Source organism: Penicillium soppii (assembly GCF_028829465.1).
Source record: "Penicillium soppii strain IBT 18220 chromosome Unknown utg000001l, whole genome shotgun sequence".
NCBI classification, from domain to species: domain Eukaryota; kingdom Fungi; phylum Ascomycota; class Eurotiomycetes; order Eurotiales; family Aspergillaceae; genus Penicillium; species Penicillium soppii.
In genome coordinates this window covers 36151-62339 of record NW_026643231.1, presented here as the reverse complement: position 1 = coordinate 62339, position 26189 = coordinate 36151, and the positions used below count along the sequence as shown (strand labels likewise).

The 26189-nt window shown below is 44.0% G+C and overlaps 7 protein-coding genes across 7 annotated transcripts; 3 read left to right on the top strand and 4 right to left on the bottom strand.

Annotated features, from left to right (window-relative positions):
* Positions 1-1361: 1361 nt before the first annotated feature.
* Positions 1362-6122, bottom strand: N7529_000011 (ABC-2 type transporter-domain-containing protein; the record flags this gene model as incomplete). The annotated part of the gene is made up of 10 exons (XM_057235542.1): positions 1362-1910; positions 1965-2348; positions 2403-2986; positions 3046-3734; positions 3784-4069; positions 4126-4407; positions 4471-4680; positions 4732-4949; positions 5011-5323; positions 5384-6122. Coding segments are annotated over 10 exons (4254 nt in total), but the record flags the coding sequence as incomplete, so codon positions are not given.
* A 765-nt stretch (positions 6123-6887) lies between these two features.
* On the bottom strand, positions 6888-8032 carry N7529_000010 (transcription factor domain-containing protein; the record flags this gene model as incomplete). Its single annotated transcript, XM_057235541.1, has 3 exons — positions 6888-7346; positions 7494-7650; positions 7842-8032. 3 exons carry the CDS (start codon positions 8030-8032, stop codon positions 6888-6890), a joined length of 807 nt encoding a protein of 268 aa, XP_057102344.1.
* A 6180-nt stretch (positions 8033-14212) lies between these two features.
* N7529_000009 (uncharacterized protein) lies at positions 14213-15858 on the top strand (the record flags this gene model as incomplete). Its single annotated transcript, XM_057235540.1, has 3 exons — positions 14213-14563; positions 14651-15652; positions 15715-15858. 3 exons carry the CDS (start codon positions 14213-14215, stop codon positions 15856-15858), a joined length of 1497 nt encoding a protein of 498 aa, XP_057102343.1.
* A 1169-nt stretch (positions 15859-17027) lies between these two features.
* N7529_000008 (uncharacterized protein) lies at positions 17028-17399 on the bottom strand (the record flags this gene model as incomplete). The annotated part of the gene is made up of 2 exons (XM_057235539.1): positions 17028-17101; positions 17150-17399. 2 exons carry the CDS (start codon positions 17397-17399, stop codon positions 17028-17030), a joined length of 324 nt encoding a protein of 107 aa, XP_057102342.1.
* Positions 17400-18647: 1248 nt separating this feature from the next.
* On the top strand, positions 18648-21394 carry N7529_000007 (uncharacterized protein; the record flags this gene model as incomplete). Its single annotated transcript, XM_057235538.1, has 4 exons — positions 18648-19181; positions 19246-19426; positions 20601-20702; positions 21036-21394. 4 exons carry the CDS (start codon positions 18648-18650, stop codon positions 21392-21394), a joined length of 1176 nt encoding a protein of 391 aa, XP_057102341.1.
* A 1765-nt stretch (positions 21395-23159) lies between these two features.
* N7529_000006 (uncharacterized protein) lies at positions 23160-23383 on the bottom strand (the record flags this gene model as incomplete). Its single annotated transcript, XM_057235537.1, is given in 2 exon segments — positions 23160-23304; positions 23316-23383. The coding sequence occupies 2 exon segments, from the start codon at positions 23381-23383 to the stop codon at positions 23160-23162; spliced, it is 213 nt and encodes a 70-aa protein (XP_057102340.1).
* Positions 23384-24464: 1081 nt separating this feature from the next.
* On the top strand, positions 24465-24653 carry N7529_000005 (uncharacterized protein; the record flags this gene model as incomplete). Its single annotated transcript, XM_057235536.1, has 1 exon — positions 24465-24653. The coding sequence occupies one exon, from the start codon at positions 24465-24467 to the stop codon at positions 24651-24653; it is 189 nt and encodes a 62-aa protein (XP_057102339.1).
* Positions 24654-26189: the final 1536 nt, after the last annotated feature.

Below are 26189 nucleotides of genomic sequence, written 5' to 3'. Positions count from 1 at the left end.
TGCAGAAGGCTTCCCAGATATGAAAGATTCGACCCAGAGCATGCTATCACCATTAATTGCATGAGCGAGCGATCCACCTGCTCACTAGCCGTGACGCTCCATTTGACACTTAGCTCCGACATGTGGATATACACCATTTGTGGCTGAGACAGGATGTTCACGAAGGCCGTATTGCAATCCGCTGGGTGCCGACAGCAAGGATGCTTGCTGACGGACTGATGAAGCTGCTCTCGAGGCAGCAGCATGAGGCCTTCATCTGACTGCTCAGGATGATCGACATTCGACATCTGATATCCGATAGATAGGCACTGTGCCGGAAGCATTGGACTGGAGGACTCGCAGGCTGGAGGCATTGGATCGGAGGACCGGAGGATGATGTCTAGGGAAGAAGCAGATTCAAAGGTCTGAAATGCATTCAGCAGCGCAGTGCCGTACTGGCGCCGCTGAGGGGGTGTGTCAGGCATTCCTTACGAATACTGCATTAAGACCGGATGTATTGATGCCCCGGGCACCCGAAATAAGTAAGAACCTAGTACAAAAGCACCCAAAAATAGGGGTAATATTACACAGACTTCTTGACGACTAAGTGGGCCCCGATAGCTTACAGTATCACCTGACATCGATATATTGACAATAGATGTATGCCATAGGCATCGACTCGTATGATTCGGACACGCAGCCTCCGACATGATCACTTCAACATGGAGCATGGCTTGTTCAGTGAAGTGCGATCACGTTATTCTTCTTATATAGCGTGTTTGTTGCGTACTTCTTCCTTTTGTATTAGATATTGATATCGACCTGTCTGCTATGCCAGACTGCCATTGAGCTATCCCCATTTCACTATATATTACTGTTGCGATATGAGGCTGTTGCAGATCAAGAAGCTTCCAGATTTTTTTGCGTGGAAGAAATACATGATGCAAGTAGACGCCTTCAATGTGTAGATATATATATAGCCTCATGTCCTCCTCTGAGTAATCGATTCACACCTCTGAACTACAACAATAACTCGTTGTCAAGTTGACATTGCCAGATATTTAGGTTTGCTGGAGTTTCCTGAGGAGCTACTCAAGTTTACGGTATGTGCCAGAGGCCCAAAGACTTACTAGTCACGCGGCCCTTTCACCGACGTGCGAGATCTAACGCTCAGTTCCTTCCAAACATATGATGTAGGAGTGGATGAGACTAATAATTATGAATGTTATTTTAAAAACGAATTCTATATTAATCTGCATGAGAATTTCCCACATCTCCTCAAAATCCTCAAATCATTCGAACCCTTTTATGAGCGAATAATTGAACCACAGCGTTCTTCCTTTCAAAGCCACACGCGATTTCTATCATTTATTACTTTCGCTTCACACCGCCGACTTGTCGTTCTTTTCAGCTTTAGTGAACACACGACTCATAAACCTCGAAATGCCTTGGATACCACTGAAGAGGAGGCCCATTCCGAAGCTCCATCGACGAATCCGCACGGTGTATATGAAGAAGTAAATCAGGGCCCAATTGACGATTACAAAAGCAAGGAAGATGCAAAAGCATTGCCACTTTTCACCCACGCGGACATTGAGCGTCTTCATGTATTCTTGTCCATCTTTGTATGGACAATATCCACAATCGAAGGTGGCGTCGGGTGAGGTAAGGTATCCTGCATTTGCGATTTCAGAGACAAAATTACCGGCATACTCTGCGCAGGTCATTCCAGGTGGTGGGTTGAAATTGGCAAGCTCCGAGTCAGCACACCTAACTGGACTTCCAGGGAGGACGGCGGAAAGTACTCCACGAATCCACCACATAATGGGATTGACGTAGTACATCCAATATTTCCAAAACACCGGGAAATCATTGTATGGAACGAAGACTCCATTGAAGAGATTCACCATCACGAAGAAAAAGGGAAGGAGCTTCGGGTTGTTAGCTTGTTTTCTCAAGAAGTGCAAAGCAATTTGTCAACCTACATTTGACACAACGGTATATGAAGGAGCGAACGCGCAAATCCATTGACCCCAACTGGCTTGGAATAACGAGAAGAGAATAGTCATGAGATAAACATAGCCGGAAATTGAAACAGAGGACGAGAATCCGACTGGGAAGTACCAAAGCAGCCAGTAGATAGTACCAGAGATAATGGCAATCGGAACTTCGCAAACTACATTGGCAGTACAGAAAGCCACATACCCATATATGCGACTGGGCAGCTCTCGAGTCTCCCATAATGCACGATTCTGGTAGAATTTTGGAACCACGCTGTTGACAATAACAGGGGGAATCAGAGCAATTAGAGCGACGGTAAACATACGGTTCTGCATGCTTGCAACGTTTGTTCCCAGTTGCCAGAATGTCTAGACGGTCAGCGATGGATTCAGTAGGTTAGGTATATCAACGATTCAACTTACAAAACCGTTGAAGATTCCCAAAATCACGTTGACGAAAATCCTGCTATAATAGTATGATGGATCGCGCCAGTACTGAATGAATAGTCGCCGTGTAAGTAGCCAGGATTGATAGACTACAGGCATTGCATATTCGGACGTAGATTTTTGAGTCGATTGTTGAGGTTGCGAGACACCGAAAGCTTCGATTTCCCTTCGAATGCGCCTGGCCTCTTCTGAAACCTTCCATTCCTCGCCCCAGTGGATCAATTTGCCATTCAACATGGAGGGCTGCATTGCCGTTTCGAGAACGAATTCAGCAACATTTTTTGCTGGGGGACAGGAAAAGCCCCTCTTGGCGAAGTATTGCACCACAACTGACCCATTCTGCCCCACAGGTCCGTTATATAGTGTATTCCCTCCTGGGCCAAGCGCTAGAATCCCATCGAACTGCTCTAGAAGCTGCGATGATGGCTGGTGAATTGTGCAGATAATCGCTTGCCCATCATTACAAAGCTTCCTCAGGAATCGAACAATTGAGGCAGCGGCTTGACTGTCGAGACCGCTGGTTGGCTCGTCAAGGAAAACCAGGAGATCCGGCTTCGCAGCTACAAAAGGTCGACGATTAGTATAATGTATCAAATAAGTGACTGATGGAAGGACAAACCCAATTCAACTCCGATAGTGACCCTCTTCTTCTGCTCAACGGATAATGATGAAATAAGAGCATCCTGAATACCAGCTAGTTCCAAGAGACCTAGGATTTTCCTAGCGTAGCTCAGCTTTTCCGATTTAGGAATATCCCTTGCTTGGCGCAGGAGCGCTGAGAATTCGAAAGCCTCAAGGATTGTCGATGATTCGTCGTGGAGGTCCATTTGTTCACAGAACCCAGCCATTCGCTTAAAATCAGAAGGCAAGGGCAATCCGTTGACCAGCATTTTACCATTGATCACGCCGGTTTTTTGTCTCTGGGAGAGAGTGTTAAGCAAAGTGGTCTTACCTGCGCCCGACGATCCCATCAGGGCTATCATGCTACCAGGCTTCACATAACCGGTGATTCCATTCAGGAGCCTTCGAGTTCCATCACCATACGAAACATCGTATGTAATATCTTCAAAACTGAAGATGCGGTCGGTTTTCGAATTCGCAGACTCTGGGGATTTTTCAGATGCTTCCAGGTCTGCATCGTCGAGAGAAGGCTGTTGCACGTCTTCCTGGCGCTTGCTTTTGAAAACCAGAGCCCCTCCTCCATTTCCACGAAACTTCAAGGTTTCGCTTGCAATGGCGGTGATAAGAATGTAAAGAACTGTGTAAGCGATGATGACTCCAAATGAAGGCCATAAATGTTTTCGGTAGCTGAATCACTGTCAGACTTGATCTAATATTATCGAAGCTGGAGACATACTAGGACAATGAGGCAGCCAGATAATCAGCTCCTGAAACTTCCGTACTGCCAAGATGAGATCCAGGTAGGCTACATCCTTGGTACTCTGGAGACGTATTAGGACCCTGAGGCACTAAATTGGATTGTGAACACTCCATCTGACGGTTGGATAGTTCGTTTGTCAAGAGAGCTTCAAATCCATAGGCAACGGGATTGAGATAATATAGCCAGCCAAACCAAATCGAATTCTTGAGGAGGTCCGGCTTGGACACGACATAACCAGAGTAGATGATCAAAATGTTCAATGCTGTAGGAGTGAGCCAATGTCCTGAACTGAGACAAACAGCTGTCGAAATAACTTACCGGTACCTCCAAATCTGACTGCATCATCGATGGTAGGCGAAAGCGCTGCAAACATGCGGTAGAGAGCTGTCAGGCAGATGGTGGCAGTGTAGACAAACAACAAGTAAATGAAAAATTTTCCCGCATCCACATCTAGCTGGGCTAAGAAATACACAACAATTCCAAAGAGAATCGTCATTGGTAAAACAAGCACCAGGTCCAGAAGCACCCTGGCAATGACCACTGCAGAAGGTCGATAAAATGCATACTGTGTATGACGGTTGATAACTGGCCGACCGGAGACTGCAGGCATCAGTTCAGTCATTTGTAGCCAGCCAAGAAATACAATGGAGAAAAATGCAGTACTGCCTCTGGTGAAGGCCGAGCTAGTGTCTGGAAGTTTTCCGTAGAACAAGGAGCCGACAATGAGACTGTTAGCCACGATGGTGAAAATTTTGGTCACAAGTGATGCTTTGTCTCCCCAGACTAGCCATGCCTCACGCTTAGTGCACGTTAAGACTTGTTTTAGGAATGAAACAGTCCACACCGATTGCTTGGAAACAGACTTGCTTTTGGCTATCATGTGTGTTAGACACCGGAGAATAGCAACAGAAGTCGCAAACTTACAGGAATGGACGGTTTTTTCAAATCGATGGTGATGCTCCATTTGTGTTTCTTTCGTCGTTTTGTACGTCTCAACATCGTCAAGAACCTTTTTGTAATGCGAGCTTAGCTGAAATGCTTCCTCTAATTCTGCGGCAGTTTTCGGCGTAGTTTCCTCTCGACCTGGTTGAAACTGTCGAGCACTAACATCACATACTGATGTCAAGAAGTCTGCGGTTGTCCTGGATAATAAAATGACCCGATTAGCATTCTGGCTTGATAGAGGGGGTTCTTTGTTCTCACTGTCTTGGGTGGCACAGGAATCCCAAATCTTCAAAGTATACCTTGGCTTCCGAAGCAGGTCCTTGATAGAGCATCCGACCTTCCTCAATGAGTAGAACCTTATCCATGAGCTCGTAAAGAGACTCTCCGGCTTGGTACAAAGTCACCAGTGTTGTTCGATGACTGATATCGGTCATTGTTCGTAGGGCGCGCGCAAATTCCAGCGCAGTATTGGCATCTAGGCCACGGGTTGAGTTGTCCCAGCACACCACTGATGCCTTTGTTGCCATGGTCTCTGCAATACTAACTCGTTTTCTCTCACCTCCTGAAACACCTGCCGTACATGATTCTCGTCAGTTTCCCGTGCGCGGTCATGAAAGGGGCTATCAATTACCTCGAACAAATTCATTTCCAACAACTGTCTCTTTCACATGTGGCATTCCGAGCACTTCCAGAAATGAAGCAAGCAGAGTCGGTATGCTCCATCTATCCCTTTTCCTCGTCTTGTTGAGTAGTGCCAGTTTCAGGGTTTGTGAGACTGTCAGGGTTGGAAAGTGACGATCGTCTTCTTCGTTATACACCACTTCACCACGGTAGTTCTTTCTTTGTTGCTCTGCCGATAGTTGTCCGTAGTACACATCCCCCTCAACCGCAGCATAACTTTCTCGATCATTAGCTATCGACTTCAGAAACGTTGAGCATCCTGCCCCTGGTCGTCCAAGAACTAGCATCATCTCTCCAGCGTTAACGATCCCGGTGAAGCTGTGTATTAGGTCGTGAGTTGGAACTGATCCGATCTTCAAGGCAGGTATCATGTTGGAGATGATATGGTACAGATCGGGTCCAAATGTTCCAAGAACTGCAGTGGGCACAGTTCTGACTTTAGAATTAGAGGACATGGTTCCTTTGACTGTAAAATTCTGAAAGCAGACCCCCAGCTTCTTTGATGGCCCTCCTGTAGTACTGCGCCGCTCCAGAATGCCCTTTTGAAGGAAATCAGCCAGATCAAAGGCAGCATTGTTCTCTTCCTCTGTTTTGGAGGAGTTGACTGGACCGAGGGTTTCAGCTGAAGCATGGCTTCTTTCTTCAGGTGATGGAGGCATCAATGCTGGGTCAACATGTTCCTCATCTTTTTCTGCATTTTGGTTAACACCTGTTCTTTGTGTACCAATGATCAAAAAAGTATCTGCTGGTAGTTATATTAGGTACTTACCATTGGGTAACGAATTCTGATTCTGTTCCACCCCCATATCGCTTATTTTTATCTTTTCCTTCTAGGTAAGGGGACAATATGTATAGAATAAGGGAAAAAGTCTGGACCCACTAACTCAACGGCGAAAATTCACATTAAACAGAGGGAACTAATGTTTCAATACCGAGTGCGATCCGTCTTTTCTTAAATAAACTGCGTAGATGTGTCTGGCCGATGGTAAAAGGGATTGCCTAGTGGATAACGGATATACGTCGGCTTTGTCAACCAAATGTCACATAGGTGGCGCTAAATTCAACCTTATGGAACTAAAGCTTTCTATCAAGTATACTGTCTTTTCACAATATGCCTGTTTACTGCGCGGTTTACACCAGGTAAACATCTATATTGCATCTGACACGTTCCAAAGTAATGAAACATGTCTACTGACTGATCTCTCAGCTTGATCTCTGTCGAAAAAAGAGGAAAAACCCAAGACACCTTCGGTTTCTTTACTGGCTAAGGGATTCAATACTTCGGGTTGGGCTTCGGGATTAGTGGATATTGCCGATGGTAGTACTGGACCGTCGGAAATATTATGTCCGATGAGGCAAATTTTATGCATCACTGGATAATATAAAAAATGATTAAATTTCAAAATTTTCTATGGTTGGCTTCAATGAAATTATTGTTATCGATTTCGTATTGTTCATGAATGTACGCCACTTGATTCATAATTGAACTGATTCCGGTAGCGCCAATCCGTCTCCGTGTTTAAGATATCCTCCATGCTGCTTATGTCCATTGTACTAAAATCAAACAAATTTCCAAAATCCGCAGCAAGCACATCGAAATTGAAGCCACCATTGTTCTCTTCAGCCAGACCGTTAGTTGTGTCTTCCAAGTCGGATCGTCCGATCATGTCTGACTCGAGTATTGGCGCAACTGCCGGTTGAAACGCTGCCACTGGAGTGGACTGCGGAGGCAATCCAAGTTGCCTGCTGTACTGAGGCTGCAAATAGTCCTCACGAGGTATATGAGGTCCTGTCTCTGTTATTTCTAACTGCTCCACAACTTTGTGTCGCAGCCGAGAGATAACCAACATCATGCGTGAGACGACGTCAGCGTGAGGCAACGCCAACAGGAATCCCATGGCTTGATCTATGAGCTGTAGATGTGCATTTGTGTTTTCTGAATCTCTGAGAATGTCCTCAAGTAGTATGAAACATGCATTGACGATATACCAGCAAAAGTATCGTTGTGTCTTAATAAGGGTTAGCATTCGGATTTAATTTCGGGCTGCAACTCTACTTACTCTCACGTCTGGGTCGATGCGGGAAGCATTCTTCGTAAAACTTATAAGGCGAACAGCGGCTTTAACAGTAACACGACATGCTAAACTAAGCCATGAGTCCGACTGGAAAGCTAGCTGAGAGCTATTTTCCTCCACATGTCGATTCTTCTGCCATGATCTATAGATCGTTAAGAATGGCTTGAATGTGGTTAAAACGGTGTGGTTGTAAACTAAATGCATTAGAGGAGGACGGTGAGATGTGGCTGTGACCTACAATTAATCAAGTAAACATGTTTGATATCAACGCCTGGAAAGCAAGGTGTGCTATTCAAGTCAAAATTCATAAGATTTTGCACTTTCGCGGTGAACCCTTGCAGATCACTGAAGATATTCTGAGCACTCTTCCGCAAAGATGGTAGAGATATCTGTTGCTGGCCATATATATCGTTCTTCGATTTCAGCATGATTTCAGATAGCTGTGCTAGTATCGAGATGAATGGCTGGCGTTCAGGATGAGGGCATGAGCTGTCAGTCGCACTGATTGCATTAGGCCGACCCATAGAGTAAGACGTCCAACTGAAAAATCCGATAAGCAAGTTTCATCTTCTCTCCACTTGTGACCGAGAAATCATACCGCTCAAAAAAGGCCATGCTCCAAAATGTGACTCTTCGTTCTTCGCAGCGCTTAGCTGCTGACCCTGGGTGCATAGAATGGGATGGATAGTCAATATCCCTATGCATACCGGCCGCAAAAGCCAAGCGTGCCGCCGAACCTAGTTGGAGATAAGACAAATTTGGCCGACCGCAGACAATCTGATAGTGACTGTATCATAGAATGAGCATAAAAACCATCGAGAGACCCTTACATTGGTCGGGAGGGATTACTTATGAGTAGCAATTGAATCTGAACAGTAGATATATTGACAATGTCACTGCGGAGATCACTCTCCGATTTGGAGCGTTCGTACAATGCTTCAGCCCAATAGGAATGCTCAGTTGAGGTAGCGCCGATGGCCAAAGATGTCAGAATGATGATGCGATCAGTTTGTTGAAGGTTTACATTGGGGATTCTTCCATAGAGACCGTCCAGCATTCCTTCAAGGTCTTTCGCAGACCAAAATGGAAAGACTTGATGAATCCCTTGAAAATAGCATTGGAGGAAGCGCTGGGCTAAATCATACGACAGAAAAGCCAGCTCTCTGTCAACTCCAGGCAGTCGCGTTCCATTTGAATTTCGGGAAGATCCAAAGAACAACTCGCAGTGACCGTATATATCTAGTCCTGCCTGCCAATCATCTCCGGCGCCAGCAGAAAATTGCGTCTGATCGGAATCAATGGTGACGCTTCGATGAATCTGTTGAAGGCTTGAAAAATGAGAGCATGCGCCATAATACAATTGAGATACTTCTGTGGGCAGCCCGGTCTGGGCTGCAGTGATAATTGGGTGAACTATCTCACTTGGAAGAGTTTCGGCAACGGATGACTCCGCTGGATCTGTCTCGTTCTTCGGGTCTTGGTCGGCGGTTGACTCTGATGTAGACCCTGAAGGAGACTTGGTGTGCAATGAAACGCGATTCCGAACACGATTGATTTTCCGATATGAACATTTTATGTCGCGCAACCGACAAAAGCTGCAGGGTAGCTCTCCATCACAGCGGGTTTTTCGAAGCCTGCAGGTTGCGCAAGCTTTGGAGGTTCGCCTCCGGGATGCTGATTGAGTCAGTGGGTCAAGGCAAAATTGGTACGGTGGCTAACATACTTAGATGGGCTGACATTCTTTGCCAATAACTTTGAAATCACTAGCAGAACACATGGGGCCTGATAGCAGAGCTTCGGAAATAAAGGCGTTCGGATAGACGGGCAGAGATGGTATCGGAAATATAGTGCTTTGTCATCGGGGATCCATCCCGATGGTCCCGATTCCAGTCCCGAACCGCATAATCCATAAGCCAATAAGAACTGCAAATACGGTTGACCATAGCAATAGTGCAATATCAAGTTCAAACCACGTCAAGAATTAATATGCCTAGGAACCCATCTACCAAATACACAATTAGAGAAAGTAGAAAATTACATTTGTAGTGCCTGCTATAAAACCTTTCCCAACTTTGGGCACTCTGTAGTGGCAACGGTGTTCAACAAACAATTTTGCGGTTGCTGAGACATTCGCTGGTTTGAAGACTGCAATATTTTAAGGGTATAACGTCATTTAAGGTACTTTGATTGGTAAGTGGATATCAAGCTTCATTCACGGTCGGCAAAAGCAGGGTCTGATGGAGCATAATAGTCTGTGACGGAAATCAGTGACCAATACTGTATGGGTTCCAGAATGATAATATAAAACTCTCTAACTAACTGAAAACCATGAAACTGGCAGTTTTGTAGGACATGCTGACAAAGAGTAATATGCACTTTATTTGTGAGGTGTCTGATATTGATGTCGTAAGATATTATGGGTAAATACCCAGAATCCGTATGTAGATCCTCTATCTTTCTGACACTTCTACCTGAAACATTCTTACTAAGAGAATGTCTTTAAGAATTACCACTGAGGCATCAAAGTATGAGAAAGGCACCTAGCACAGCTCACTATCAGCTGGGCCATTCTTTGTTAAGGCAGCATTTATATGAAGAGACCATAGCACATATTCAGGGTGCCCGGAGATTGACCTGCTTCATCATTCTACTGCTCTTTAACGAGACCTGCCTCGCCTTCCTGTATTCGGATAAATCCTTTCTTGCGGACACAATACCTTTGAATAATTCCGCAGCCACAACTCGAATGCGTCTTGCCTTCCTTTTCCTTTATCACCTGGCTGGCTCTTGTCGGTCTTAGTCCGGCCATTATACGCTTTGCGGCCGTCCTACGAGACCGCGTAAAATCTGACCTCGCCACCTTAAGCGAATCTATTTTAAAATTCATATTCTAAAACCATATAGATAACGTCGTCGTAGGTATGGTGATCGTGACCTTTATCTCAGCCCTATTTTCCATCTTTAGGATCGCCCTTACGATCCACCTAAGATACCTACGAGAAGACCGTAAGTATCGACTTAGATACGTCTGCACTTAACTCGTCGTCGGCTTGATCGTTCTATCCTTAAGGTGTTATGCTACTAGTAAGGTCTATGGCTTTTAGATATTATTTGAGTTATTTGGTAGTAAGGGAAATGTTCTATACTATAAGACTATATAGTATAAAGCCGTTAGTGTAATGGTCTTTGGGACCATACAATGGGAGACAGATCACTAAGACTGCCAAGCACTCTTTCCAACCTTTGGCCTTTTCCCATCAGGGTTTTGCCTGGTTGGTTTAACGAGGCTATGCAGGACGAGGAGTAATGGATCCGATCATGTAACGGGAATGTTCCGTCTACGAAAAGGATTCGGACGTAGTGTCACCAACGAAGATTGAATCGCAATAAGTGATACCGACAGAGATAATGTGCCCCTGGGAGCTTCGTCCAAACGGGGCATAAAAGGGGATAACTCCCTGGCCCCTATCTGGGGGACAAGAATTAGTCTCTGTACAAGAATACTATATCGTTGACGCTCCTCCACTTATTCATTACCGATCCATCATCGTATCTTACCGGATTGACAGGCTGATCACCCCTGGCCTGGTAATCTTCTTACAGTTAGCTAGGCGGCTTTCGGAGTTTTAGCGGTTATCATGTCACTCGTGCCTTTTGCCGTAAGCGCCTTACGCGGACACTAGCAGAGTGTACGTACGGAGCTAAAAGGCAGGTAAAGAGGGGGTCTATCGACCTCCTAAAATAGGAGTGTAAGGAAAGAGTTAACCGGATTTACGAAAACAAATCGTAATATTTTACGATAGTTTTCGAAGAATAAGAGAGGGAGGTGGAGTATAAAGAATTAGAGAGCTACGATAGGTAGGGTTAAGTAAAGGAATGAACTTTGATATAGAGTTACAGAGAGAAATTACTAATTGATTGTCCTCGTTAAAATCAAAGCATGTTTGTTACTTGATTTGACTAGCCGGCGGTTCTTGGTGGTTCTTAGAGCGGTATTCTGAGTGACTTGATGTAAAAGACGTGGGGTGGTTGACGATGTGCTCTACGTAGGTATGTATCAAGCTTAGTGGCCGTAGAGTCTTTAAAGCCAACCTGAGAAACATACGAGCTGCCCAGAGATCATATAAACTCATGAATCGTACGTAATTTGTAGACTCTCTATTCCCACTCTCATAAAACCAGTCACGTTCCTGTTTCCAGCTCTATCAGCCCTGGGAATGTATGTCTTGACCCTGGGGTTCCTCTTGCTCCCGGGGACCTTATCGCGGTGTTTGGGAGCATATGCGCCGCATCTAGGAGCTATGTAGGTTCTGTGTCTGCTGCCCGGAAAATCAACGTAATTGTAATGGCGTGGCTGATCCACGGGTTCAATGTGCGTACTGAGTAGTATATGTATCGGTCCCAGGCATGTCAGCCGTCGGCTGACATAGTGGTCTTTTTGGCCCAGTTGGTAGATGTGTGTTGCCTGGGCGCATGCCTTCACAATAATTGTAACGGAGTGGATCCTGAACCTTCAGAGTCCTGTCATAGAGACGGGTTATCGCCAGCGTGTCACTGTCGATCACAGAGCGTACTTTGACCGCCACTCTACCCCGCTCCTATCAATGATAAATAGTCCATTCTTGGGAACCTGGAAGTTCTCCAGGAATCAGTCTCTGTACTATTCGCATAATACATCTGTTCCGGAGCCATCTTCGTCTTACCTGGTTGACAGGCCCTATCCTGTAAACACTAGAAACCCTCTATACTTTACAGAAAGCGAACCAACCGGACATACACGACGCTGCATCAAGGGCACTTTCGGAAATTTTGTGGTGTCTTTGGACCGATTTCGGTTTACTTAATGCCTAGTCACGCTTCTTTCTATCCAAGCCGGAGCAACACGTGCAAAAGCCATTGACCCTGGATGTCGCTTTCAGTTTAATTAAGCAGAGCATGTGTCTAATTTTCTCACTGATATCGTCTTCTAACATATCGCGCACAAGCAGCTTTTTCGAGGAAACTGCCGAATTTTCTATGTCCCCTACGTCGACTGTCCTTAAGCATCAATTATTTGTCAGACACTGCGCTTTGAACGACATTTGGCATATCACTGTTCGGACAGATTCACTGTGAAGGTGGGTTTGATGTGTGTGTAAAAACACCTCCCAGAGCCATCCGGCTGTGGTGCCTCTTTGACCATGTCCTATACCTTCACTGAAAACTCTAATCCTAATCAGCGCTCATGTGATTGCTTTCGGGGGAATGGGTTAGGTGTATGCGTGTTGTAATTCCAAGTCAACTAAAGTACCACTTGCGTGGATATATTCTCATGAAGGCCCGTCGTAAATGATGGTGGCTCCTCACAAAAGCTCGTCGTAAATGCTGGTAGAGTCGTCTTTACCAGATCTGGTTAAGATGGCGCTTGCTAGACCCCGATCGGGATTCAACCGTGTTCCTTCGGAGGCAGAGCATGCTTTATCGCATGAAGTCGGGCACTACACCCGAAAAGCGTCGTCACTTTGAGTGCAGTAGTGCTGCTAAATGGAAGATGGGCTGGCAATATAAATTGTAGACGCTGACGGGGATGATCCACAAGGTTGCGACGGCTTTCATTTGTAGAAGGAGCCGATCGGACATTCTTGAGCCAAAGAAGCCTAAATTGGTTGTCTTTATTACAAATTCACTTTGACTATCGCGACCGTTCTAGAATGTAGGCATCATACAGTAGAGTAGATTTGAGTGACTTGAATCGCCGACTGAAGCGATGAGCAACTTTTTGGGGCAGTGTTATATATAGTAGAGAGTGGATCACTCTTCCAAAAAGATGTCTAATCAAATTCAATCTCGACCACTAACTGCTCGAACACTACCTTGGGTTCTTTCAGACTCTTTAATTCGATTTCATTACATTTTTCAACAATAAAAAAAACATCACGTTGCGTAGTTTCTATTCTCTTGGGAATTCAATGTCCGAAGGGCATCGCTAAAACCATAATTCTGTCCTGCTTTTTGTCCCATATGGATAAACCAATAGGAATCGATATACGCGTCGATCACCTCGAGCGTCTATCGCTCAGCGATCAGTTGTTGTAAATGATGTCACGCACAAAAACACTCACAACCAGGCTGTACGCAACAACTGCCGAGCGATCTCCCGAAAAGTCTACACTGAAGTCGGAGCTGGGGTCGGATACGGCAGAGTCAATGAGAGTTTGTTTCAATATCCACCAGAGGCTTGAACGGTGTTAGTACTAACAAATCTCTCCAATCGTCGAACATATGTTTGTTCCCTCACGGGGCTCTACGGAATGGTTCCGGTCCTCACCCGGCCCCTTTTCGGGTCAAAATCCGATCCGATCAATCGTGGCAAATATGGTGCCTGGTCGGCAAATGCTCCAATGACTAGTCTTCATTGTACAGAAGATGGACAAATACAGCGCAGGGTTGCTATCCAAGTCCCACATCTACCATACCTCGTCGACGGCCCCATGGGGTGCCGGAGTTGAGTCCCCACCCTGTCATCAAGATTTAAGGGCGTTGTGTTCTCCGGAAGCTAGATTAGTTCTGTGCTAATTTCACTCTGATAAATGTTTGTGATCACATCGCAATAAATTAGCTTCAAGCCGTCCATTGATCATTAGGGCAAATCTTTTGCGATTGTCGAGCTTCTGACTTATGATCATTTCCTTTTGGCCACGATCAGCTTATCTCCATACATCAAAATGGCGCACGATTTTCCGAAAAGCAACGACTTGGACAGCTCCAAGACGAGCGACCATCTCAAGAGGTCTGAATCCGAGAACTCAGTGCACATGGAAACTGTTTGGACCCTTGAACAAATTCAGACGGTTTCCACAGCTGGTCACTTTCCAAGGGATAGAGTATGGGACAACGAGTCCCCATACAATCCACGCAACTGGCCCCATTGGAAGAAGAATGCACATATCATGATGGTTGCTTTTCACTCTATGACGGGGACATTCATGGCAGCAGGCATCGTTCCTGCCTACGATGCCATGGCGGAGATGTATGGGGTTTCGGTACAGAGTGCCAGTTATTTGACATCCATCCAAGTAAGCCCTATGATAAGATAATTGAGCTGATAACCGGTCTACGTGTCTTGCTATAGCACGCTTGCTTATTGAGATCTATCCATCTAGATTCTGCTTCTCGGTTTAGCCCCCCTGATATGGAATCCCCTCACCGCAGTCTACGGCCGATACCACGTTTCCCTTCTTTCGGTGATTGGAAGCATGGTCTTCAATATTGGTGGTGCTCGATGCACTTCCTTTGGTGCGCAAATGGCCACTCGAGTCCTCACCGCTATTTTCATCTCTCCGCCCATCGGCAATGGAAGTGGTGTGATCACAGAGCTTGCTGAACCCGAGCATCGCGGTAAAAAGCTCGGCTGGTGGACTCTGATGACAACGATCGGCACGCCAGCAGGTCCATTCTTCATGGGATTCGTGGTCAAGCATATTGGTGTGCAGTGGATATTTTGGATCTATGCTATGGTCAACCTATGCCAATTTGTGGTGTATTTTGCGATTGGCGACGAGACAATCTACAACCCCTATAACGAGCGAAAGGTCACAGGCTTCTGGGGTAAGATGGTCCCGCGAATGATCAAATCTCATTCCCTACAGACCAAGGATATCATCATGCCCTTTTCTTTAGCCCAGAACCCACGCGTCTTGATCGCAGCATGTGCCCATGCTATCACCTTTTGCTATGCCAACATTGCAATTGTTGTTGAAATGCCTACCGCATTTGGCGAGAAGTTTGACTTCGATGCTCAGCAAATTGGGCTTCAGTTCATTGCCATCATGATCGGCTGTGTTCTCGGCGAGCAGATAAGTGGACCGATGTGTGACTGGTTTTTGGGTCGGGTTCGCAGAGCCAAGGGAAATGCATATCCAGCCGACCGACTGTGGCTCGCCTACATTGCCTTTTGCTCAATCTTCGCAGGTCTTTTCATATGGGGCTTCCAACTACAGAATGCGACGACGTGGAATGTCACTCCTTGTGTCGGAGCTGCCATTGCTAGTTTTGGCAACCAAATGCAGACGACTATTCTAACGACATTTGCTGTGGAAAGCAAACAAGAACGGGCCAGTCAGGTTGGAATTTTTGTCAATGTTTGTCGGCAATTTTGGGGCTTTGTAAGATTCTCCTGAGACCGACCGCTATCTTTGGACAACCTTACTGATTTGACATTCATTAGATTGGTCCATTTTACTTCCCACTCGTTTTCAACTCGCTGGGCCTGGGTGGAGCTGCTGGTGTGTTTGTAGCAATTATTGTTGGATGTGCTCTGCTCCCGATCATGGCGATTCAATTCGTCTCGCTTCGTGTAGATAGGAACTGAGTGGGTGAATCAATTTCTCTCCATATTCTTACGCTTTTCGAATACTTCTTCGATGCTTTTGTTCGGGGCTACCAAACACGACAAGTAGACCAGTATGTCATATTGCCAGACGGATGAACCGTTTGTCTGTTAAAGCCAAGATTGATTATTATTTGGCTCCACAAGCTTTCAAGTTAATAGTACAAGGGTCTGTTAATTTGCACCCAGCGCTAAACTATATTAGGCCATCACATGACAGCCAGATGTACCATGTTTTTTAAGTGGTATTGCTACGTTCTAATTACTTAGTAATCCCCATAGTAATGAGAACACACCCGCCCCCACCACTAATTCCACCACCAATTCCACCACCAATTCCACCACTAATTCCCCATATCTAGCCTCTATTTCACTTTTCGTCGCCAGACTGCGAAGGTCTAGAGGCCTCGGATCGCTCTGAAAATTTGGGAAGTTAAAATGGCATATATGAATTTGCCCCCATTCGCATCGGAGCTTACACAGCCCCCTGGTTGTCAAGAAAATGGTGATTGAAAATGCCAGGTTTTTCGAGATGTTTTGATGGGGTGCGGGAATCTGGAGGTGCGACCGGGGCCTGAGGCAGCTACTTGGTCACTGCGATAAGATAAGCGGGTCGTATCCTGACTTCATGTAAACTGCGCACCCCCACTGCCGAAGGCTACAGACATTTGATAGATCTGAAATTTACAGAGGTTATAATATAGAGTGTTTTATTCATCTTGGTCAATTTTTAGACTATATGAGCATATATATGTGGGGTGAAGGGTGATCAAAAATGGGAGATGTTTTGATGGGGGACAAGAAAGGCTTGGCACTACAGCCAACACCACTCTCCATTAGGCTTCCGCAAAGCCCACAAAGCCCAAAGCCCAACCCAACCCAACCCACGAATGGGTTGGGCTTGGGCCCGATTCTTGAGCCCACGATGGGCTTTGGGCTTTTTTTTTGGGCCCACGGCCCATCGTGGGCCCCCAATGGGGGCCCATCAATTAACAAACAGTGCAAACATACTGATTTTCCTGTAGTTCATAATTTATGCATCTTTTGCCTCGAATCTTGGGTAATTCATTTACAAATTTTAGTTTTCACGTAAATTAAAACAGTAATTAACCAAATATAAAACATTCTGATTTATTATATATCACTATCTGCTAGTAGGTCTCAAATTCATCATCTAAAGTGATCTTTCTCTTCCTCCCAGAAGTACGTATCCGCGGACCAAGCTCTGGTAGTGGTAGCTCAATAGTATGAGTATTAGCAGAGACATGATTACCATCAACATCATCATCAATATCATCATCAACATCGTCATTAACATCATCATTAGTAATCACATCAATAAGATCCTTAGAATCTGCTATAGCTTGCTCTTCAGTATCGCTAATACTATCCGATTCAATATCCTTAGATCTCTTATCCTTCTCCTCCCTTAATGCTTTAATCTCATCTAAAGAGAAGAACTTTTTAAGCTCTTTTGCCTCTTGAATCTCAAGCTCGAATTTGGATATACAAAGATATATCATAAGCTCTTAGATTGTTTCGGACTTCATACGACCACGGCGATAATGACAGATATCACGAGCAGTGTTAAATAGTCTCTCCACACCAGCACCTATAGCTAGAATTAAGAGAATATCTCGTGCAAGTAAAGTGATTGCTAGGAAACGGGCTTGGTGCTCTCTCTAGAAGGAAAGAGGCCTAGAATCAGTAACATCTAAAATAATTAGTATTAATAACATTATACTAAATGAAGTTTATATATACCACTGTTAAGATATTAAGTGATTTTATCTCGAACTAGCTTTGCTTTAGACTTTTGGCCACTAAGCAAGTTTTAAAGTAATGAATTTTGCCTTACTCCTATAGAGTAGACTGCGGCATATCCTCTCCATTGGATATTAGGCTCAATACCATATCCGCAAATTGAGGATAATGGATATTACTTTCATACCATATCCTCAATGAGGATATCCATGGATATCCGCGAGGATATGAGGATATCCATGGATATCCGCGAGGATATGAGGATATTCTGCGGATATCCGCACTAGCATAACTCTCGCTTGATTATCTACTTAGGGGTCGTCATGTGCCTCTTATACAGCTTATTAATTTATTTTTCAGAACAAAAGATACACAGGTTTGGTCCTGACCATACTACTACCCTTATTTATCCTATTTCCCAATGAAATATTAAGTAATACCTATGTATTAACCAATATTTATTAGCTTCATTATTACTTATAGCATCAATCTTTATTTTCAAAGTGTATTAGGGGGAAACCATGATTTTTTGTTATTTCACTTTACTTTACCATGGAAATATATATTTACTCATGGAAGAAGTATAGCATCTCTCAGCTGAACTAAGTATATTTGACCAAACTCGCCATTTCCCGGTCAAATTTAGTTAATTTAGCTTTAAATTAATGATCTAAGCCTAACTTTCAAGTATATAATGATTCTAAATAGATTCTCTCGAAGATTACCGGTCGGAAGCTCCAATGTTGTTGACAGCGGACTTGGTGAATATGGCGGCAAGGTTGAGGATATCCAAGGATATCCATGCGGATATCCACAATATATCCTCAATTATCCTCAAATATCCACACCAGTGATTAGTAATAGCCAATCATCGCCATCAAAAGTAAGAGATGTCAAGTACGCACCCGCAACTTACGAGTTACAGCATATTTGCCATAATTCTGATATTTTCAGCTCGTTCTATATGTAAGTTTCTCTCTCTCTCTGACATAGTGATCAAGTACACTATGTCTTACTCACAAGCATCTCAATCCCACTACTCCTTCTGCGCTGATTCAGATCTAGGTCTAAATACCGACCTTCTTTATTCAGATGATATCTCTGAGCTTATTAGCAGCCAAACTCCATTGACATCTACGTCTCAAATTTCATCTCCGATTGCACCCCTCTCGCTTACGCGTGTTGGCCTCCCTCTTCAGCAGTATTGGGTCCTCTATTCCTCTGAGCCTAGTAGCGAGATGGAAGAATCTCGTAAGCGCTTTATAAGTTGGTGGTTAACTACAGAGTCTGGATCAACACCTGATATACAAGACTCTATCCGTTGGGATGGGAAAAAGACTTCAAGTGTCTGGGACAATTTCAATCAGGTTGCACATGAGAAGACTGGCAAGCCAAAGGTTATGTGCATATCATGCCTCTGTACCCTTGTTCATCTAAGATATCGCCGTGCTGGGTCATCACCGATGAATGCACATATTAAGGCAGGCACCTGTACTCGGAAGCCAGTTACTCAGAGGGTTGATCAGCTACTAAGAAAGATGGTATATTACTCTATTATTAAGATTTTTAATATCTCTTTTGCTAATCTTGATAATTATCCTAAAGCCATCGATCCCAAAACACCAACCTTTCTCCCAGGAGCGTCTCGTTAAAGCGATCCTAGACTTTATCTCAGCGGCTCACCTACCCTTCCGAATCGTGGAGCATACCCAATTCAAGGACCTAGTAGAGGTCATTCAACAAGCTCAAAGCAAGATCGATATACCATCCGCGCGAAGCATACGACGTTATCTTGATTCTGCAGTCAAAAATGACCAGAAGGAGATTCTTGGAAGACTTCCAGATGGGAGTCGCCTTTCACTAGCGCTTGATTGCTGGACATCGCCATTTCAGCAAGCTTTCATGGCTATCACAGGCTACTTTCTTGATCAGGATTGGAATTATTGTGAAGTTCTTCTTGGATTTGAGCATCTTTATGGGTCTCATACTGGTGAAAATCTAAGTAAGACCGTTACTCAGCTCTTGAACAATCATGGAATCACCAATCGTGTCTTATCTGTGACAACAGATAACGCAACTAACAACAATACCTTGGTGATGAACATCCAAGAGACTATTCAGTCGCAGAGCCAACCAGATACCTTAATCTTCCGAGTTCCGTGTATTGCGCATGTGATCCAATTAAGCTTAAATGAGCTTCTTGGGAAGCTGAAAGTGACGCCACCTAATAAAGAGATTGAACTAGAGTGGCCTGACGAGCGAACACATTCATTCCAGACTAAACAATCTGGCTCAAGTCAGCAAATTGCAGATACCTTAAAGAAGGTCAGTCCTCTATCTCCCTTAGGCTTCTGAGTTTATTCTAATAAGAAAGTCTAAGATCCGAGGTCTTGCGGTCTTTATTAATGCGAGCCCACAACGCCGGGAGTCATTTATGGCTCTTCAAACTAATGAGCCTCGTTTGGTTCCTATTCAGGATGTCCAAACCCGATGGAACTCAACCTTCATAATGCTCAATCGTGCTAAAAGGTTACAACCATTCTATGACCAGTATTGTATAGATCATCAGTATCTACACTTTAAACTTGATCAAGAAGAGTGGCGACAGATTGAATATCTTCTTCTTCTCACAAAGCCTTTCTTTGACTTCACCACTATGTTATCAAAGACTAGGGATGTTACCACACACAACATCTATAGTATTTATAACAAGCTTTTCTCTCATCTAGATGAAGCTGAGTGTAAGTTGAAGAATAAAGGTGTTGTCTGGAAGAAGCATATGCTCCAGGCTCTTCAGACTGCTAAGCGGAAGCTCTCAAAGTACTACACTGCGACTGATTATGAATCATATGGCGATATCTATGCACTCGCGACAATCCTTTGCCCATCAAAGAAACTTCGATATTTCGCATCGTCAGACTGGCAAGGTGATATTGACTATATTAATCACTATCATGGAGTTCTCAAGCGAGAGTTTCAACGATATAAAGAGATACTTCACCGTGATTCAGATAATACAGTCTTACAAGATACCACGAGAGAGGCCCCGGATGATGAATATGGTGATCTAGATGCTGCTTGTGCATCTCAAAACCAGCCCCAGGATGAGCTCTCAAAGCCTGAAGATGATGAGATCGCGAGGTATCTTGCCCGCGGGATTGAGATTCAGAAGCCAAGAGCATTCTGGAAAGACCATGAGCTTGAGTTTCCTATCCTTGCGAGGATAGCACGGGATATTCTCTCGATCCCAGCTAGTGGTGCAGGCGTTGAGCGATTATTTAATTGCGCTCGCGATATCTGCCACTATCGTCGCGGTCAATTGAAACCAAGTACCATCCGAGGATTAATGCTCCATCAATTCGCCACTAATTTTGACGTTGAGCAGAAGGAGATAGAGGTTATTAAGGAGTATCTCTCTATTGGGGAAGCTGCGTTATTAGACCAAGCTCGGAAACCAATGCTCCATCTTGAAACTCTTGAGCCAATTAGTGACAACGAAGAGGAGGATCAAGAGCCTAGCATACAGGACACACAACAGAAGAGGAGCTGCAATGATGATTCAGATGATGAGAGGAATAATGATCAAAGTAAGCAAGTGCAGCGTAAGCGATCAAAGAAACGATTATCTGAATCTCTTGATGAAGATGACGATGACCTTCCAGAAATGCCAATAGATGAGAGCATGCTGGGACGGTCAGGACGAATTCGAAAGCAGCCTAGGTTACCTGATGGATTTCAGATTGATTTAAGGTAGTTGATATTATATGGAGATAACGGAATTTTATTTACTAAATTGAAATCTTGAAAGTTAATGATTACACTATGATTACATTAAAAATACGTAGGAAACTGCATAAATTATACATACTTAAAAGAGTCGTGAGGCTAGGCATGTTTGGCCTGTTTGATATCCACTGGATATCCTCAAATATCCAGAGGATATTAGGTGGTATACCATATCCACAAAATTGAGGATTGCGGATATTGGGTGATATACTATATCCGCAATCTGCGGAGAGGATATGTGGATATCCATGGATATTGAGGATGTTGCCGCAGTCTACTATAGAGGAGTCCTTAGGGTGTTAAGAACTAGCAAGATACTGTTAGTAAGGAACTAATACATCTCGGAATGAGATACGATATTTATCACGCCATTCTTTATCCTAATCGTCTGATAGAAAGAATTAGAATCTGCTATTAGGAGCTAACATAGTAGCAATTGTATAGATATGCCCCCGAACTTCATCCGTCTGCGAGTAATATTCATTAAGCTTTTGTCGGCCTGCTTTAAGGGACGAGAGCATTTGCTGTTTCCACATAACACGCTTCCGCTTTAGCTGGGATATAGACTTCTCTAAATGCTCAAAAAGTGTATTATAGATCCGGAACACAAGATGTGTAGTTACATCTCGAGTCTTTGAAAGAGCAAGTGTATAATCAAAGAATGGCTTAGTGATATAAAGAAGATAGTCGATTTAACGCTATTCTTTATTATTTAATACCATATTATCACAACTATAATCTGTATAAAAGGGCCTAAAATAGTCACGAAGTCTTTTTGCCCGGCGAAGCATCAGATATGTTAAATTCCACCGAGTTCGTACGTCCTGAATTGCCACAAGTCCTAGCTTATGTTTTTAGAGCTTTAAAAATATATCCCGGCGCTATAGACTTGCCCGGATAAAGACTATAAGATATCGGACCTTGTTTAAGGTATAGGAGATTCCCCGATTCTTAGTTTGTGTATTCGCCTTAGCTAATATAGATTGACTCTTAGTCCACTTAGTCTTAGTGGTGTCATTAAGTGGAGTAGCTTTAAGATAATCAAGAAGCTGTTTCAAGCTTAATTGGATCATATATATAAGATAAGGGGTCCGGATGATATTAACATCAGGAGGTAGAGCCTGCTATAGAGAATCAACTAGTGTTCTATTATTTAATGTATTATCTGCTATTAATCTAAAAATTCGATCTTGGATATCATGATCAATAAGGGTCTATAATAGCATGGTACTTATATTAGCGCTAGTATGAGCGCTATAAAGAGGTTTGAAATCAAGAAGCACCTCTCGGTACACCTAATCTATATTAATAAAATAGCCAGTAATAGCTATAAATGCCTGTCTAAATAGAGATGTCTAACAATCTAGTGCAATTGATATTTTTGAATTTTCTGGAAGTATTTTAAGGATAGATTGTTGTCGTTCCCTGACCTGGCTCCTTAATTGTCGACGAAAAGTATCGGTAGAGGGTATCTTTGGCTCGCTTGGGCTAGCTCGGGCTCTGGATATCAATTTTCGAAAAGTATGGTGCTCGACGAGATGGAATGGGAGTCGGTTAAGGGTAATAAACTAGAGAATATCATTCTCCTAATCTTCTTATGTGAATATTTCGTTAGGTGAAGTGTCCTTAATATAGAAAAATTAATAATATAATAATAAAATAGGACTTTATATACCATTTGTTGAAGAAATTTTGATATCTCTCCCTTTCTGTTTATTAAGACCTAATGCCTTTTAACAAGTAGAGGTCTTAAGGTGTCTTATTATAGTAGTTGTACCATGACGCCCCTCCTTCCTATGAATATCTTTTTTGATAGTATAAGGGAGCTCAAGAATTGTTAAGTAATGCTTACACATAACTTTTATAGTACTATCAATACTATAGGTAACCTGAACATAGTGTTTCCATATAGAAGAGAGGTGATTTGAGTCCTATCCGATCTTGCTCTTAGATCCATAATCGGTTTGTAACCACTATTCTACCTAGTCGTTATGACTTATAGGGTCATATAGTAGGTATAACTTTCGCCGATCGGGTCTAGTGCGTTTAAAGATTGAAGGAGGGACTAGAGGAACTGCTGGTCGAAGAAAAGAGCTTTCGGGGATCTTAAGCGTAGGCTAACTACCAGATGGGGTAGCAGGACACTGAGAGGTAGTAAGATAAACTGAATTATCAAAGTCTCTACTATATAAAGATGATGTAAAGTCGGACTGTTGACTTTGGGACATTGTAATATCAGTAAAAAAATCAAAAGTAAAGGGATAAAGAGAAGGGAAAGGGATATACATTATAAAGTGATAGATTTATTATAATAGTATATAAGGCAAATAAAAAAATCCATATATTAACTAAACAAAAGTACTCGCTAGTTAGTAATTAGATAGATCATAAATTAAGTAGCATAAGCCCATCAAAAGCCTATCAAAAGCCCATAAAGCCCACCGAAAGCCCACCGAAAGCCCATAAAACCTATAAATAGCCTATAAAGCCCACTAAGAGCCTATCAAAAACCTATAAAGCCTACCAAAAGCCTATTAATAGCCCATTCCCAGCCTTTTAACCAAAATCTCCTCTCAAAAATTTTCACCCGGTCGGGACATAGAGAACTTCAAACCTTTACCATTCATACAATATATAAGTTAGTAGGTATCTAAAAGGATAATCAAAGTATAGAGAAATAAACATTTAATTTGTTATAAAATATAACTAGATTAAACAGCTATAAGAGATTTTAACCTGAATTTTTACTTACATAGGGAAATTTACAAATTCCCCACTGTAACGGGCCAGGGCCACGTTGAGGCTCGGGCTTTGCCCGTGCAGACACCGCACCCGATACTGCCGAACGGGTAGCCTGACCGCCCTAGGGAACACTATACAGCAGTTGACCGCTCCTTTGTTTACGGTTCTCTAAGATTTAGATAAACAGCATGCAGGCACCGCCTAATTGAATCAATTCAGCTATAGCCCTTCACATATCTAAATCTTCCTCTTCCCTATAGAGTATCAGCGAAACATAGCGGCTCGACATCGGAACGATGGCGAACGAGCGAGCAAACCCCACGAGTGGAGCCCACGAGGCTCACCCACCAAATGACCTTATGGCCCGACTAGAAGCTATGATGGCAGCGATGGTGGCAAGCGTCGACCAACGTTTCCACCAGATAGAAGAGGCGATGCAAAGTCAGAACCGCACGCCTAGCGAATCGATGCCGGATCATGTGTGATCCGAACCTGAAGCGACCAACATTGCCGGTCCTTCCGTCGAACAAGTGAGAGAAGATCGCGATGACAGCGAGAGGATTATAACCTCTCGCCCGAGAGCGATGCTGCCGAATCTAGCGATGTTTTCGGGATCAGTTAGCGATTGGCCTTCCTGGAGAATCCTGATCGAGAATAAATTAAGAGTAGATAGAATGTGCCTCGGTTCCCCCGCGGACCAATACGCATATATCTACTCTCGCCTGGAAAAGATGGCGTTGAAGAACACCACCACCTTTATGAGAGAGAGACGTGAGAACGGAACCCCCGAAGATTTGCTATCGTATCTAGAGCGAATCTATGGCGATCCGAACGTTAAAGCGAGAGCCGTACAGCGTTTGTATGCGCTAAAGCAGAAACCGAACCAACCATTTAAAAGATTCTTACCGAGTTTTGAGAGAGAACTAGCCGATGCGGGTGCCCTCTAATGGCCCGATGATTCCAAAAAGCATACGCTAGTTATAGCACTGAATAAAGAGACGTATTCAGCCCTAGTGAACCGAGGTGTGCCGAGCACCTTCAACGAAATGGTGTATCTTCTACACCGAATCAGCGCCGACTTGTCAGGGTTCTAGGCGATGTGGAACCGACTAAAACGTGCAACAGTAGCTACTGCCTAGATCGAAGAAACTTACGATCCAATAGACTGGCAACCCACCTTAGTAAAAGTGAACCGATTCGCCACCGATTCAGACCCGAATCGGGATCGAGACCTTATCAGCAAACGTGCGAAATGGGTAAGCGAAGAGGAGAGAGACAGACGTCGTGAAGAAGGACTTTGTATACGTTGTGGGCGACCGAAATGCCGTATCGTATCATGCCCCCTGAAACCTGTAAGACGTCCCGAGGACCGGAGGCACACTAACAAACTTGAGAGAAAGCCCCGAAACGAGACCGTTTCGAGTAAGAAGCGCGAGGAAGTTGCCGCTGTCGCAGAGTCATCTAGCGAGACCGAATCCACTACGGTTGTCGAATCATCTGGATCGGAAAAAGAGTAGCTCTTGTTCTTAGTCGCGAACAAGAGCTCGAAGGAGTTAAGAAGTTAGAGAAGAGTATCGAACCACTGTTCTATGTCGATGCGTACCTGAATGGCGAACGATTCGTTAAGGGTCTCGTCGATAGCGGGTGCGATAGCTACGCTATAATTAATGAAAAACTCTCTCTCTCTCTTGAACTCCCGCGCATCAAACTTCCTAAGCCCCTAAGATTAGACGGCGTGCTAGCGAAATAGGGTCGAATCACACACGTTACCTGCTTCGACCTCGATATATATGGCCATAAGCAGAAAGGCGTATTTGCGTACGTGATCCCGGGACAAGTCGACGATCTTATTCTAGGGAAACCCTGGGAAACGGATGTAAAAAGGAAGAGCTTAGCGAATAGAGGGTATATCGATATATTCTCGAAGGAAGGAGCCAGAACGCGGTGTTGGAACCGTAGAGATATATCTATCGGTCCCTAGAAGGTTAAACGTTTACAAGTGCAGAAAGCAAGTGCATAGG